The 15,488-nt window shown below is 42.2% G+C and overlaps 1 protein-coding gene across 1 annotated transcript in view; it reads left to right on the top strand.

Annotated features, from left to right (window-relative positions):
• LOC126235196 (phospholipase B1, membrane-associated-like) overlaps window positions 1-12,050 on the top strand; it is a 270,467-nt gene extending 258,417 nt beyond the window's left edge. Inside the window, exon 8 of the mRNA XM_049943928.1 lies at window positions 11,563-12,050. Coding sequence (XP_049799885.1) covers window positions 11,563-11,726 — 164 coding nt within the window. The 3' untranslated portion in view covers window positions 11,727-12,050. The remainder of the gene's footprint in view (window positions 1-11,562) is intronic.
• Window positions 12,051-15,488: the final 3,438 nt, after the last annotated feature.

The following is a 15,488-nucleotide window of genomic DNA, read 5'->3' as shown; positions in this document are numbered from 1 at the left end:
AATCATTACACAGAAATTAATGACACATACAACACAGCACAAAATTATAAATGAAGAACAAATAGGCTGTTGCAAAGGAGCACGAGGATGTAAAGAGCAACTGATAAACAAAGGTCGCTACACTACGCATACATTGATTACCAAAAAACTTTTGATAGTGTACCCTACTCATGGTTACTACAAATATTGGCAATATACAAAGTAGATCCTAAATTGATACAATTCCTAAACATAGTAATGAAAAATTGGAAAACCACACTTAATATCAAAGCTAATTAAAATAATATCACATCACAGCCAAAGATGAGCAACGCCTGTTAGACGGAGGGGGTCCGTCAGCCGATCAGTTCCAGTCATTCCACAAGAAAGGAGGTACACGGCTCGTATTGTCTGTAGTTCAACCTTCCCCACGCGGTCAATACCACGGTTCGATCGCGTCCGCATTGTTGCTTTGTGCCAGGAAGGGCTCTCAACAAGGGAAGTGTCTAGGCGTCTCTGAGTGAACGAAAGCGATGTTGTTCGGACATGGAGGGGGTACAGAGAGACAAGAACTGTCGATGACATGACCCGGTCAGGGCGCCCAAGGGCGGCCCGACGTCCATAGCGAGGTCCATCTTTGCAATCACGACACAATGCAGCGCGCCGGCCGGAGTGGCCGAGCGGTTCTAGGCCCTACAGTCTGGAACCGCGACGGTCGCAGGTTCGAATCCTGCCACGAGCATCGATGTGTGTGATGTCCTTAGGTTAGTTGGGTTTAATTAGTTCTAAGTTCTAGGGGACTGATGACCTCAGAAGTTAAGTCCCATAGTGCTCAGAGCCGTTTTTTTTAACCATGCAGTGCGTTACAGACAGGCCCAACAACATGCCGAATGGACCGCTCAGGATTGGCATCACGTTCTTTTCACCTATGAGTGTCGCATATGCCTTCAACCAGACAATCGTCGGAGACGTGTTTGGAGGCAACCCGGTCAGGCTGAACGCCTGTGACACACTGTCCAGCGAGTGCAGCAAGGTGGAAGTTCCCTGCTGATTTGGGGTGGCCTGATGTGGGACCGACGTACCCCTCTGTACGATACGTGAATGCCATCCTCCGAACGATAGTACAACCATATCGGCAGCATATTGGTGAGGCATTTGTCTTCCTTTGACGACAGTTCGCGCTCCATCGTTCACATCTTGTGAATGGTTTCCTTCAGGATAACGACATCGCTCGACTAGAGTGACCAGCATTTTCTCCAGACATGAACCCTATCGAACATGCCTGGGATGGATTTTAAAGTGCTGTTTATGGATGACTTGACCTACCAACCACTCTGAGGGATCTACGCCAAATCGCCGTTGTGGAGTGAGACAGTCTGGACCAACAGTGCCTTGATGAACTTGGGGATAGTATGCCACGATGAATACAGGCATGCATCAATGCAAGAGAACGTGCTACTGGGTATTAGAGGTATCGGCGTGTACAGCTATCGGGTCCACTGCCTCTGAAGGTCTCACTGTATGGTGGTACAACGTGCAATATGTGGTTTCCTTGAGCAATAAAAAGGGCCGAAATTATGCTGCTCTCTATTACCATTTTCTTTACAGGTTTCGGAACTTTCGGAACAAGGTGATGAAAAACTTTTTTGATGTGCAGGGTAGTAAAGGTCACTTAACAAAACATGGGTTTTGAAGTAGAAAAGTATTTTTTGTAGTTCACGAACAAATTAATCAGGCTGTATATCAAAATTACAAGATGATGAAAAAGAACAGTTGGTTAGAAAACATAACGCAATGCTTCAAACTTGTGGACTAAGTATTTCTGCAAGACAGTTGAGTGTGCTTCTTCATAAAGTTTTGAAAGAAGTCTTAACCTGGCAGTTTCTTTTGTTTATGAAATCTGTGAACTAGTGTTAAATTTTCTACGAAATCTTAAGTGAACTTTTGAAACTAAATCTTAGCTAGCGGCGGTAACGTGCAATCTCTCCCACCAGCTTTGTTCGTAGTTTTATTCAAATGTTGATTTTTAAAAACCCGTCTGAGGTATCATAGCTGTGCACTGATTCATTACAACAGATTTTAATCACCCTTGCAGTGAAGTTTGAGGAACATTAAAGCGATCGGCAGCAGCCCTTTGCCGCACGGAATTAGCCGAGCGGTCTAGGGCGCTGCAGTCACGGACTGTGCGGCTGGTCCCGGCGGAGGTTGGAGTCCTCCCTCGGACATGGGTGTGTGTGTTCGTCCTTAGGATAATTTAGGTTAAGTAGTGTGTAAGTTTAGGGACTGATGACCTTAGCAGTTAAGTCCCATAAGATTTCACACATGTTTGAACATTTTTAGCAGCCCTTTCGGTCATTTCGGCTTCCATAACGCTTGTAACTCTTTGTCTCACTGTTCCGCACCACTCCCCTCGAGCCTCTTCTTCCTCAACCTCGGCATTGTGCCCTAAAAAAATTACAAATAAAAACAAATTACTTGCACGGCCCTCCCGAGTCTGGTGTAGCCCCTGTTGCCCAACTGACATGACACTTTAACATGTCGGTAACAGGAAGCCTCTCGAATCCTGTTACCTGCATGTTTTTTATGATACATTCTTTACTAAGCTACTTAAGTAATATTATCGTACTGGTATTCATATTTATTTCCCCAAAAAGTAGAGACTATGTTGAAGATTACAAAGCTCACCTTCTGTGACACTCAAGTAACATTTACTAACAACACAAACCAAATAGCTAAATCAGTAAAATTGTAGCAAATAGCGGAGTGCTGTCTGCGCTTTATTTCAAGCACTGCATGCGTCCGCAGTTTTGCAGAAAACCCGAGAAATACCAGGTGACCCTTACTAACTGCCGGCGCTTGCTAACCGCTGCTCCACTATGTTCTTTGTTATTTTGGATGCAGTTTAACACAGTGCAGCATTCGGCGAGATAACTGTGGAGAAGTCTTCCACTATATTATTTTCCAGTACAACCGGCTGCTCAGAACCTAGGACTGACTCAAAGTGTCCTCGTATCCCCACTGTGGCGTGCTACTGTGCAGCCAGGAGAACGTACTGGAGAATTGACAGCTGTCACTGACTGCTGCTCTGTGCTACACCCTAAACTGTTTGAGGGGGATCCAACTCCACTCTTCTAGTACAGAGACCAGTATTTCTTGTTTTCCGCTAATGTATTTTGGTTAATACATCAGAGCGGCTTTCTTCAGAGTCAACAATAATCGTTCTGCCATGTAAAACTGGGTTGAATTTCATTAGTGTTCTTTGTCCACAAACAAATGGTGATCACCTACTATGATTAATCAGTACAGCAGGGTGAGAGGAGGCCTCTTCGGAACTGAGGATAGATATCTTACAAGTATACTCAGCCTATTTGCTTTGTGCTGTAAACGGTTGCCGCAATCCGCATGCTAGGGAATATATACTGTCATTTTGTGAGAAACGACCTAATTTACCGTCAACAGTCTCACAGACATACAAAATTGAGATACACATAGTGTCTGTGAAAGCGAAGGGGTTCGCGTTTAGTCCTCAAAGCTAAATCTGCTAATCTGCTATCAGTAAAATCACAGCAAAAGGCGTGTAGAAACACGTAGGAATTTTGTAACGAATAAAGTGACTGTATCCTTAGGTACTAGGAGGGGATAGACACCCGACAAGGGCGCAGACACAGAGGGGTGCAAAAAAATGACCCATAAAAAAAAGGTGATTTAAGAATTAACCATGTGGGGATGAGAGGCACATGTTCTCGTCTACCGGATGCAATAAGCTTTTCCCTCTACACGAGACTAAAAACTCACGCTGTAAATAGCACTCAAAAAACGACTACTTCCGAACGGGGGTCATTTGGGGATGAGAGGCACATGTTCTCGTCTACCGGATGCAATAAGCTTTTCCCTCTACACGAGACTAAAAACTCACGCTGTAAATAGCACTCAAAAAACGACTACTTCCGAACGGGGGTCATTTGGGTTGTGTGTCATCAGTGAACTTGTTTGTTACAGCTGCTCACGTTCAACAATTGAGATTTGCTGATGTTTCGCTGCGTTAATGTAGGGCGTCAAAGGTCGGCCACCGGATCTAATAATATGCTATTTAACCGAAGGTTTCCTTTTTTTTCAGAGTTTTGACAACTGGGGACTGGGATCAAACTGTTTAAGCTAGACTGCTTCGAAACATTTGACATAATAATAAGTTAAATGGAAATAAATACTACTTGTAACCTTACGTTAATTTCCTGTCAGGTAAGTGTTAAATGAGAGCTCTGTATCTGATTTCGAAAAGTATGCAGCATGTTTTGGTGCCAAACAGAATAAAAATATCGACACATCAGAGTTAGTTAACGAAATAGCTGCTTTCGAATTCCAGTAGAAATAGTCGATGAAGAGTACTGACACAGATTCGCATTTGGTTATTTTGAACTACTTTATTTTCCTTATTATGGGTTACGAGACGCTTATCTGAACACTCAAATAACTTCCAGGATGTTTATAATTTTAGTACACTTTCAGCAAATTAGAGAAGATAAAAAGCTGCTTAAGTTCGAGTATAGATGAAACAGGTTCAAATTCAGATATCTTGTCGATAGAATACGATACAACTGCTAAATCTGACTTCAGTTATATTATTATAGACATTGGTGCACTGAAAGCAAGAAAATGGAAAGTACAATTATAAAAAGAATAGAATTATTAGAAAGGAATTTGTTCTAAACACTTAAATGTAGCCGTTTTTCTTTTATTTCCTAGTAGCTGTACTTGACCACGATTTGCTGTCGCTCAGTATGGTTAAATGAAAAAGAAAGAAAAGAGAAAGCATGCGTTTCTAAAACGTATGGGGACTGGATATACTTTCTAATATCTTTCTCTGTCCTGTCTGTCCAACTCCCTCTCCCCTTTTCTTTATTCATCTCCTCCTTCTTCCCACACTTACTGTCCATCACCTCCTCGATCTTTCTCTGTCCACCTTCTTCCCCCACCCCCTTTTTCTCTCCATCTCTTCCTGACCGGTCTCTGTTTCCGTCTCCCCGTTTTCTATGTCCTTTTCTTTCCACCCTTCCGTGCATCTCAACCCTCCTCTCTCTGACCCTGAACCTTGCTTACTGTTACTGCAAATTCAGATTCTGTATTAGTATTCTAATCATAAACCAATAAGCCATAAATACAAATTTATTGATTGCTAACAACGTTCCACTGTTGTATACTTTAAATGGGTTTTTAATTATTAAAAAGTGTATAATCTATATGTATCTGAACATTCATTTGAGTAACGTATACAAATTCGACGTACAACGGAAAGGCACATTTTGAGATTTTTGGTAACAATGGTTCCCTATATATATATGTAATGCACATATATTAATTAAGCAGGTACTTAAAAGCACACCGGTATTTAAATTCAACGTTGTGTCAAAATTTCAAAGGAATCAACCAGAAACTTTCGGAGATTAACGATTCAGAACAAACCAACATTTATAACATTTCCTCTTTTGTTACATATATCTTACTTATACACCAGATGGCGTTCCAGTTGGTATATAGAAACACGTAAGTATTCGAATGCAATGGTTCCTAATCGCGTCTCTGAAAGTTTCTGACCTAATGTTTGGAAATTTTGACTCAGCCTTGCACTGGAATACGTATGTGTTCTCGTAAACCTTTTTTTAAATAGCTATAATATATATTTTTATATATTTAATAGTAGGAAAAGATTGTTACAAAAAAATCCCAAAAAGGTGTATTTGTCATACAGGATGTTCAGAAACTGTCGTTGCAAACTTCTAGTACATGTAGAGGGGAGTAAGTACATAGTTAATAGGTACCTATGCGTACGTACATAGTATTCTGAACAGGTACATCGTTCCGGAAACGTAACCTTTCGTTTCTACGACGGTTTCAGTTCAGATGTTTAACTCATTTACTTCTGCTTGAGAACTGAATTTATCGTGACATAGTACAATTATTAGGTAACAGTTCGAAAGGAAACATGATGAAACATCCATTTATCACTTACGCACATTTGTTTGTATTAACACTTAAACGTTACGTGTTTACATATTATTCCAAAATAAAAGAGAATCTAGCGTGCTGTTCGTGCAGAACAGTACTGCTGCATTACAACAGTGGTTCGATGTAGCGAACACCAGCGTCGTTACAGACGTTGTACCTACGAAGCATGTTCTGGTACACACTCTCCGTCCCACCTCATGTCTCTTCAGTTTCTACTGCAGCGGCCAGAATTCTTACCGTCATATCTTCGTCTATCTCTACAGGGATCTCGTAAATTAAACTTCGAATATGACTGCACAAGAAGTAGTCCATATGAGTTAAATCCAGCGATCGAGGCGGCCGTGCAGTTGGACCATGTCGACCTATCCATTTTCCACCACATCGTCTGTTGAGATGTCTCCGAACCGCACGTGACGAGTGAGATGGTGCCCCATCATGCTGAAACTATATTTCCTGACGGAGGTTCAGTGGCAAAGCTTCCAAGAACTGGTCATCGTGTCTACCCTGTTGCATACCAGAACAAACAACACTGACACTTTTCCGTTTCTCTCAGCAGAGATGGACGCGTTACACATCTGAACTGAAACAGTCGTAGAACGGAAACGGCATGTTTAAGGACACGTGTTCCTATTCAAAATATTATCTACTAACTCCCTTCTGCAAATGCAAAAGTCTGTAACGGGAATTTTCGAACTCCCTGTACAGGACCTATTAAAAAATAGATACGTAAAAGCATGCCTATAACAGAAAGCAACGTTGTGTCAAAATTTCAACGCAATCAGTGAAGAAATTTGGGAGGTATACAATTCTGAACAAACCACCATTTACATTTTTGTCTATATAGATTAATAATTCAGACAGTGCTAATAATTTAATAGGAGCACGTAAAATCTGTTTTTTATTACACATCACAATAAAATCAATATACAGTACCTGCCACGAACAATTAGACAGATTCTGCTTTACTTTTAATTCTTCTAGAAAATATATACAGTTTGTAATTTACATTCATGTTCAGAAAAAAGAGAACACCTTAAAGACTAGAGATAGGACATCTATATTCAAACAAATGTATATTTATATGTGCTGCAGAAATGATTAGCATTTCAGTCACCTCGGTTCAGAATCTGTCCTGCTGTCTAACAGGCACAGGGTCCTCCATGAGTCCTGATAACGTGTTCCATGCGTGATGGCATCAACGCGTATAAGGTAGGAAAGGCGTGCTGTGGTGTTGCCATCCATTCTGCATTCACCTGGTTCCAAAGTTCATGTGTGGTGGTTGCCAGTGGGTCGCAGTGCTGCACACATCGTTTCACCATATATAGTTTTGACTAGCAACAAGTCTGGTGATCTGGCGAGCCAGAGGAAAAGCCTGACGTCCTGTTACACCAAGGAGGCATGTGTTCGTGCAGCAACATGTGCTAATCCACATCTACATACATACTCTGCAAATCACATTTAAGTGCCTGGCAGAGGGTTCACAGAACCACTTTCACAATTATCTATTTTTCCAATCTCGTATAGCGCGCGGAAAGAACGAACACCTATATCTTTCCGTACGAGCTCTGATTTCCATTATTTTATCGTGGTGATCGTTTCTCCCTATGTAGGTCGGCGTCAATAAAATATTTTCGTATTCGAAGGAGAAAGTTGGTGATTGGAATTTCGCGAGAAGATTCCGTCGCAACGAGAAACGCTTTTCTTTTAATGATGTCCAGCCCAAATCCTGTATCAATTCTGTGACACTCTCTCCCGTATTTCGCGATAATACAAAACGTGCTGCCTTTCTTTGAACTTTTTCGATGTACTCCGTCAGTCCTATCTGGGAAGGATCCCAAACCGCGCATCAGTATTCTAAAAGAGGACGGAAAAGCGTAGTGTAGGCAGTCTCCTTAGTAGGTCTGTTACATTTTCTAAGTGTCGTGCCAATGAAACGCAGTCTTTGGTTAGCCCTCTCCACGACATTTTCTGTGTTTTCCTTCCAGTTTAAGGTATTCGTAATTGTAATACCTAGGTATTTAGTTGAATTTACGACTTTTAGATTAGGCTGATTTATCGTGTAACCGAAGCATAACGAATTCCTTTTAACACTCATGTGGATGTCGTCACACGTTTCGTTATTTAGGGTCAACTGCCAATTTTGCTCTTGCATTGTCTTGCTGAAAAATGGTGTCTGATGCGTTGTGCAGAAAGGGTATGACTTTTGGTCGCAGTATGTCATTCACTGCACTGGACATGCACCAACTGTGATTTGTGATTGTACCCGCGACAATCCAACACTATTAAGTCCTGAGTTGGTGCTTGATGTCTTGTGCGAATGAAGTCACTGCGTTGCCGCTCTCCTGGCCTGGCGGCGACCAAAATGCAGCCATCAATTTGAAACAAATAGAATCTGAATTTGTCCGAAAAGACTATCTGACACAATTCATGTTCCCAGTGACGTCGTTCCATACACCAATGCCGTTTAGCATGTTTCTCCACTTTCGTCAAAGGCGGATGGACAAGTGGACGACGCTCGCGTAACCCGTATCGTAATAAACGGCGACGGACTGTCACCCCTGATAGTGAACGATGTGTTCCACTGTTGCGGCAGAGCCGAGGAGGACACAGATGTGTCCGGCAATGCCATTCGGATGAGGCGTCTATTTTCTCGGCGATGGTCTGGGTGGTGTGACGTGGCCCATCTTGTCATGTTCTGCGGCCTTCGGTGACTCATTCTGCACACATCCGTTGCACCGTCGAAACACTTCGTCCCACACATGCAGCATTTTCCCGGATGTATGCATCACATTCTTTCATGCCAAAAATAAGACCTCTTTGATACTCGTTATTCACGCATACGTCTGCGAGGCATCCTGCACGTCTGTTCAAGTCAGACTGATACATTACCTTCGGTGTATAGCGACAACGAGAACCGTAGCCACATTTTACCGGTAGGCGGTGTTGCGCGGCGATATTGATGCTGACCTTGAACTCTCCGGCCAATGTTGTTCAAATGCTAATCATTTCTGCAGAACATACTAATGATGATGTCCTGTGAATGTGAACTTCCTATCTCTAGTCGTTTAAGGTGTTTTGTTTTTTTCTGAACATCAGTGTATTTACTCCAATAATACATATAATTTTATGTCTCAAATATTTTCCATCTATGTAGGTTTACTAGGAGGGTAATCCCAAAAGTAAGGTCTCCTATTGTTTTATAAGTAAATAGTCCTGCTTATTTCTACAATGGTTTACATCAGTTTACAACTTGAACGTTTAGCTATTTTTCGACATTATCACCATTTCTGTCGAAGCATTTTTGTAGACGCTTCGGCAGTTTCTGTATGCCCATGTCATACCAGCTCACCGCCATTCTGTTCAGAAAGTTATGAACCTCTTCCTTCACCTCGTCGTCGGAGCTGAATCGCTGGGTCCACAATTAACGTTGACAGGTACGGTGAGAGTCTGAGAAAACTCAAATGGGCAATTCAGAACATGAGAAGAGGAATGTTGAGCAAGGGCGTACACATTCTCAATGACAACGCTCGCCCACACGTCGCTCGGCAAAAGCGTTGCTCTCCCGCAACAGTTTCAGTGGAACATAATTACCGAGCCAACCGGAGTGGCCGAGAGGTTCTAGGCGCTACAGTCTGGCACCGCGCGACCGCTACGGTCGCAGGTCCGAATCCTGCCTCGGGCATGGATGTGTGTGATGTCCTTAGGTTAGTTAGGTTTAAGTAGTTCTAAGTTCTAGGGGACTGATGACCTCAGAAGTTAAGTCCCATAGTGCTCAGAGCCATTTGAGCCATAATAACCGACCACCCTATAGCCCTGACTAAGCGCCCAGTGAGTATCACCTGTTCCCTAGGTTAAAAATGTTCAAGTGTGTGTGAAATCTTATGGGACTTAACTGCTAAGGTCATCGGTCCCTAAGCTTACACGCTACTTAAGCTAATTTATCCTAAGGACAAACACACACACACCCATGCCAGAGGGAGGACTCGAACCTCCTCCGGGATCAGCCGCACAGTTCCATAGGTTAAAAGAACAATTGGCTGGTAAGCGATTCAGCTCCGGCGACGAGGTGAAAGAAGAGGATCATAACTTTCTGAACAGCATGGCGGCGAGCTGGTATGACATGGGCATACAAAAGCTGCCGCAGCGTCTACAAAAACGCATCGACAGAAATAGTGATAATATCGAAAAATAGCTAAACGTTCAAGTTGTAAACTGATGTAAACCACTGTAGAAATAAACAGGTTTATGTACTTACAAAACAATAGGAGACCTTACTTTTGGGATGTTGTTGTAGTCAGTACTGAGACTGGTTTGATGCAGCTCTCCATGCTACTCTATCCTGTGCAAGCTTCTTCATCTCCCAGTACCTACTGCAACCTACATCCTTCTGATCTGCTTAGTGTATTCGTCTCTTGGTCTCCCTCTACGATTTTTACCCTCCACGCTGCCCTTCAATTGGTGATCCCTCGATGTCTCAGAACATGTCCTACCAACCGATCCCTTCTTCTAGTCAAGTTGTGCCACAAGCTCCTCTTCTCCCCAATTCTATTCAATACCTCATTATTTATGTGATCTACCCATCTAATCTTCAGCATTCTTCTGTAGCACCACATTTCGAAAGCTTCTATTCTCCTCCTGTCTAAACTATTTATCGTCCATGTTTCACTTCCATACATGGCTACACTCCACACAAATACTTTCAGAAACGACTTCCTGACACTTAAATCTATACTCGATGTTAACAAATTTCTCTTTTTCTGAAACGCTTCCCTTGCCATTGCCAGCCTACATTTTATATCCTCTCTACTTCGACCATCGTCAGTTATTTTGCTCCACATATAGCAAAACTACTTTAAGTGTCCCATTTCCTAATCTAATTCCCTCAGCGTCACCTGACTTAATTCGACTACATTCCATTATCCTCGTTTTGCTTTTGTTGACGTTCAGTATTGCCTCACGTGTTCCAACATTTCTACGGAATCCAAACTGATCTTCCCCGAGGTCGTCTTCTACCAGTTTTTCCATTCGTCTGTAAAGAATTCACGTTAGTATTTTGCAGCTGTGACTTATTAAACTGATAGTTCGGTAATTTTCTCATCTGCCAACACCTGCTTTTTTGGGGATTGGAATTATTATATTCTTCTTGAAGTCTGAGGGAATTTCGCCTGTCTCATACATCTTGGTCACCAGATGATAGAGTTTTGTCAGGACTGGCTCTCCGAAGGTTTGGGATTACCCTCGTAATATTTTTCAATAACTCTGTATTTTTATGAAGCCTATCGTACAAATTAGAAAATTTCCTCTGACTGTGTAGAAGGAAGTGGAGAAAGGTACTTTTTCTGTGGGAGGGAGGGAGGGGCGGGGCGATGGGACTTTGAAAGTTCTGCCAAGGGTGCAGGATAACTGCGTGGCCTATGGTCACGTGTGAGCAATGAACGATGCGGCGCGCGCCTCCTGAACCGGCCGACAACAGGAAGAGCACGCCCGGCTGTCGCCGCTGTCGTCCCGGACGTGCGGCGCATGCGCAGTGTGACCCCCATTCGGCCAGGACTGACCCGGCGCTGTGCTGTTGTGTCGCAGGTGCCAACATGCTGTGGAACAACATGCTGGAGCCCGTGGGCAACAAGTCGGAGCGCGGCCTGCGGCACGTCTTCGAGGACTTCCGCTGCCCCACCGAGGACGCGCCCTTCATCTTCACCGCCAACAACTCCAGGACCTTCCAGCGCACGGGCCGCCAGTGGTAGCATCCGTCTCCGCAGACAGGAAGTGCCCTTCGGAGTCAATTGAAGAACTTCGACTGCATTTCTGATTGGGAAGGAAGGCCGTTCGGCTGTGCCATTACCGTCATATGCACGGCTTCCTTTTTACTTTTATTCCTTTGTTTCCGTAGCCTCCGTCACTCACTCAGGCCTGCTTTGGACTGCACAGTTAATGTAAATGTAAGGTACTGCGCTTGTTCTCGCAAGTTGGTCTCCCACCCGATCTCGTAATTACGCAACTTTCCTAATTCCAACCACTGTTGTAAACATGTAAAAAATAACAAATGTAAATAATATTATTTAAAGATATGTCGTGGAGTGCCTCTTGTTTATTGCGTGTGCAATAATCATGCGTCTTTCAGTGATTTCATGTACCTAGTACACTACCGTGGTAACCTTGTGGTCACTGCCATACGGGCAGTTTCCCAGTGAACATAATTTACCTTTTCCTTTCCTTTCATTACGAATATTAGTATACCCTTTGATGATTATTACGACGATTTTTGAAGCGTACATTTAAGTATGCTTTCATCACTATCGAGCAGCCTACATAAATAAACAGTCTAAGCTATAGGTCTAGTATGAAATCGCGAGAACATATTTGCTCGTGGAAGTGTTTGAAGCTCGATTTCGATGGAGTTACAACGAATGAACATATAGTTACAAGTTAGAAACAAAAGAGTGAAGACAGAGAGGTTAAAACACACACAGTAATAAAACTAAAACTGTTTGATTTGGCTTTAAAGTCGTGCTTTTTACACTAATATACACACTCTTCTTGAGCCAATACAGTATTTGTGTAGTTAAATCCAGCATAGAGGCAAGATAATACACTGAAATTATACATTTTTTGTAGCTAAGAAATATTATTCATACAAGAAGTAGTTATCATGAGACAACGACGTCGTAACTTTCGTATAATTTTATGAGACACAGCGGAATCACTTTCCAATTCCGGTACCGACGAAGTACAGTGCTGATTCCGAATTGACATAATAACGTCTTTTTCATTTCAAACAATTAACAGAAGACGTACAGGTTGTTATATGGCAACTGATGTGGTCTTGGTAGGTCTTCATGAAGATCTTGACTGTGTTTCAAGAATTCAGTACCGTACCAGTGGGAAAGGTAGGTGTGACAAAAATAGGAACTTCCAGGTAATTTTGATCACGCTGAGCTCCACAGCTGATTTATGCTAATATTATGATTAGTGAGAAATACCACGGCTGTACTGATACATACTTATTTTGTCCCGATCGATATCGTTCACTAGAACGTGATCGGGTTTCTGAGTTGTGTCAGTATTCTAACGTAAGTTATCTAGTAGTCACGTGTAACTTTAGAAGCATCAAGTTCTTTGCTCATTCTGATAAAGCAAGTAAGTCAGCATTTACGTTCTGGATGGCTGTGTGCAGATTTCTCGGGCTTACTCTTAGGTATAACTGAAGGTCATCAGCACATAAATGACATTCGCAATGGTAGATAATAGCCGACACATCGTTAACAAATAATGAGAAATGTAACGGACCGAGAAATGATCCTTGGGGGACTCGTGATACTATATTCTACATTTGTGACCCGTTGTTTCGAGCATTACACAATGTTGGTGGCATGTAAGGTATGAGGGGAGCCATTCTACACCACTTGAAGAAAAGTTTTGACTTTTCAGTTTAGCAAGTACTATTGGACGTTACGCTGTGAGGGTTCTGTTTAGGGCTGACTGATTTATGTTTGTCAACATCAAAACGGAAGAATTTTGATATACACCATCCTCAAGAGGATACAGATTGATAATGTGACTCAAGGGTTATTGAACGCTGATTTACTCTGGTCCTCGTACATATCATAACGAGGTGACTAATTTCACATGAATTCAATTGCTAAAGAAATTATGTGATAACCTTTTAAAAATATGTGACCAGGGGAAGGACGTTAAGTTATGATCACTAAATAAGTATGTGAAAATGGATTAATAATTGCTTGAATAATTGGAAAAATTTATTGGAAAGAATACTTCGAAAAAATGTTGAAGGTAATTTATGAACCTGTGCACAATCTTGGGTTAACTTTAACTGATACTACTATCAACAGACCTTTAATATCGTTACATTTAAGGTCAATAAACATAATTTGCATTACGCACTGCTGCTCCCAGTAGTGTGCGGTACCATATAATCGCCGCAACCATTGGAATTGTCGATCTTCACATTAATTCTTGACTGTGACAATGTCGATGCAGGAACGCTCCTCCGGATGCCGCGGGGGTTCTTCTTGTCTGCACTGGACCTCTTGATGCAGGATTTCAACGGCTAATGAAGTGAAGAACAGGTAGGAGTTGACCTTGTAGCCGCGCGAATAAATATTGCTTTTTAATAACTTTTTGTAATACTTTTAATGAACGGTTAAAATACAAAATTTTAACAATGCCGGTACGACGGCTCCAAACATACGTCCGTACACTACCACTTTCCGAAAACAAAAGGGTGAAGATACATGGACTAGTAAATTGAAGAGCTTATTTCTTACCTTGTTTCATACAGATATTTAACTATGTATCAAAACATTATCCTTGCCACAAAACAACTCGTTAATTTACCTTTGATGGCGTCTATAACTCATTCAGTTTACATATAGCTTATATACAGGACGTCCCATTTATCTTGACCATCCTAAATAACTGTTTGCCCAGAAGCTGGGCTCCAGTTCACCACCGGCAATGGAGGGTGAAGCTTTGACAATGCCAGCTACTCGTGCTGGCGAAACGTCAGAAAAATCATTACATGAACGTCGGCCGAAGAACCCGAGACAGAAGCCAATAGGCAGTTTGTCAACAAGTGGCCACGAAAGCCTCAACAATTTTGTAAATTACAAAATGTTTCAAGCAAATGTTCTTCAGCCGTCGGGGGATATCAATCAGCATGATTGCCTTCGTTGTAGCATTTTTTTTTTTTTTGTACAAAGATATGAACAGTGGTATGACTTTTTTAAATGGCACCCTGTATTTTTTATTCGGAAATTCATTTCCTCTCTTAAAGACATATTCAAAACTGTATCACAGTTTACCATTCACCGAAACAGAACGTTATTAATTACATAACACAACATTGACGTTGAGCCGGGATCACACACTCGTCCACTTGGTGGAGTTGTCAGAAAACAAATGAAAACCAAGCAGTGCGGGCACTCTGCCGTACAGCAAAAATACGTAGCTTCTAGTAACACAAAAAGGGGCAACTTAAGAGACGGACTCAGACTGTGAGACATTTCATCAGTTTCTTGTTTTGCCCTCGCTTCCTTGCGGGAAGGTCCCCAGCTCTCTACGTCATGCGACCCCTGGCCACCCTGATTCGGACGAATGCAGTAGTTGCTTGCAGCAAACGAAACGTAGTATGGAGAAAAGAAATCCATACCCTCACCGATGAAATTCCCCTGACATGCAGCTACCGTGAGCTCATTCGCCGAATCATTCCTTGTATTCAACGACAGAAATGATGTGACCACATGCTAATTATTGTTTGATTTATTTTATTACTTAACTATCAGTTAACTATTTGCAGGCTGAATTACGAAAAAGATGGGAAAGTACCTCACGAGCCTTCCAACGAAAGTAGACGGGACAGAAGGGGCTGTCACCTTTCAAAGTATCGAGTTCGACAGTGTCGAAGGCATTACTGGATCCAAAAAAACACGTAAGAGTCGCCATTTTTGTCCATAGCTTATTCTTTTTGTATAGAGGTTTTATGAATT

The sequence above is a fragment of the Schistocerca nitens genome, chromosome 1, assembly GCF_023898315.1.
Source record: "Schistocerca nitens isolate TAMUIC-IGC-003100 chromosome 1, iqSchNite1.1, whole genome shotgun sequence".
NCBI classification, from domain to species: domain Eukaryota; kingdom Metazoa; phylum Arthropoda; class Insecta; order Orthoptera; family Acrididae; genus Schistocerca; species Schistocerca nitens.
The sequence above is the reverse complement of the archived record's forward strand: the minus strand, read 5'-3'. Positions and strand labels throughout refer to the sequence as shown.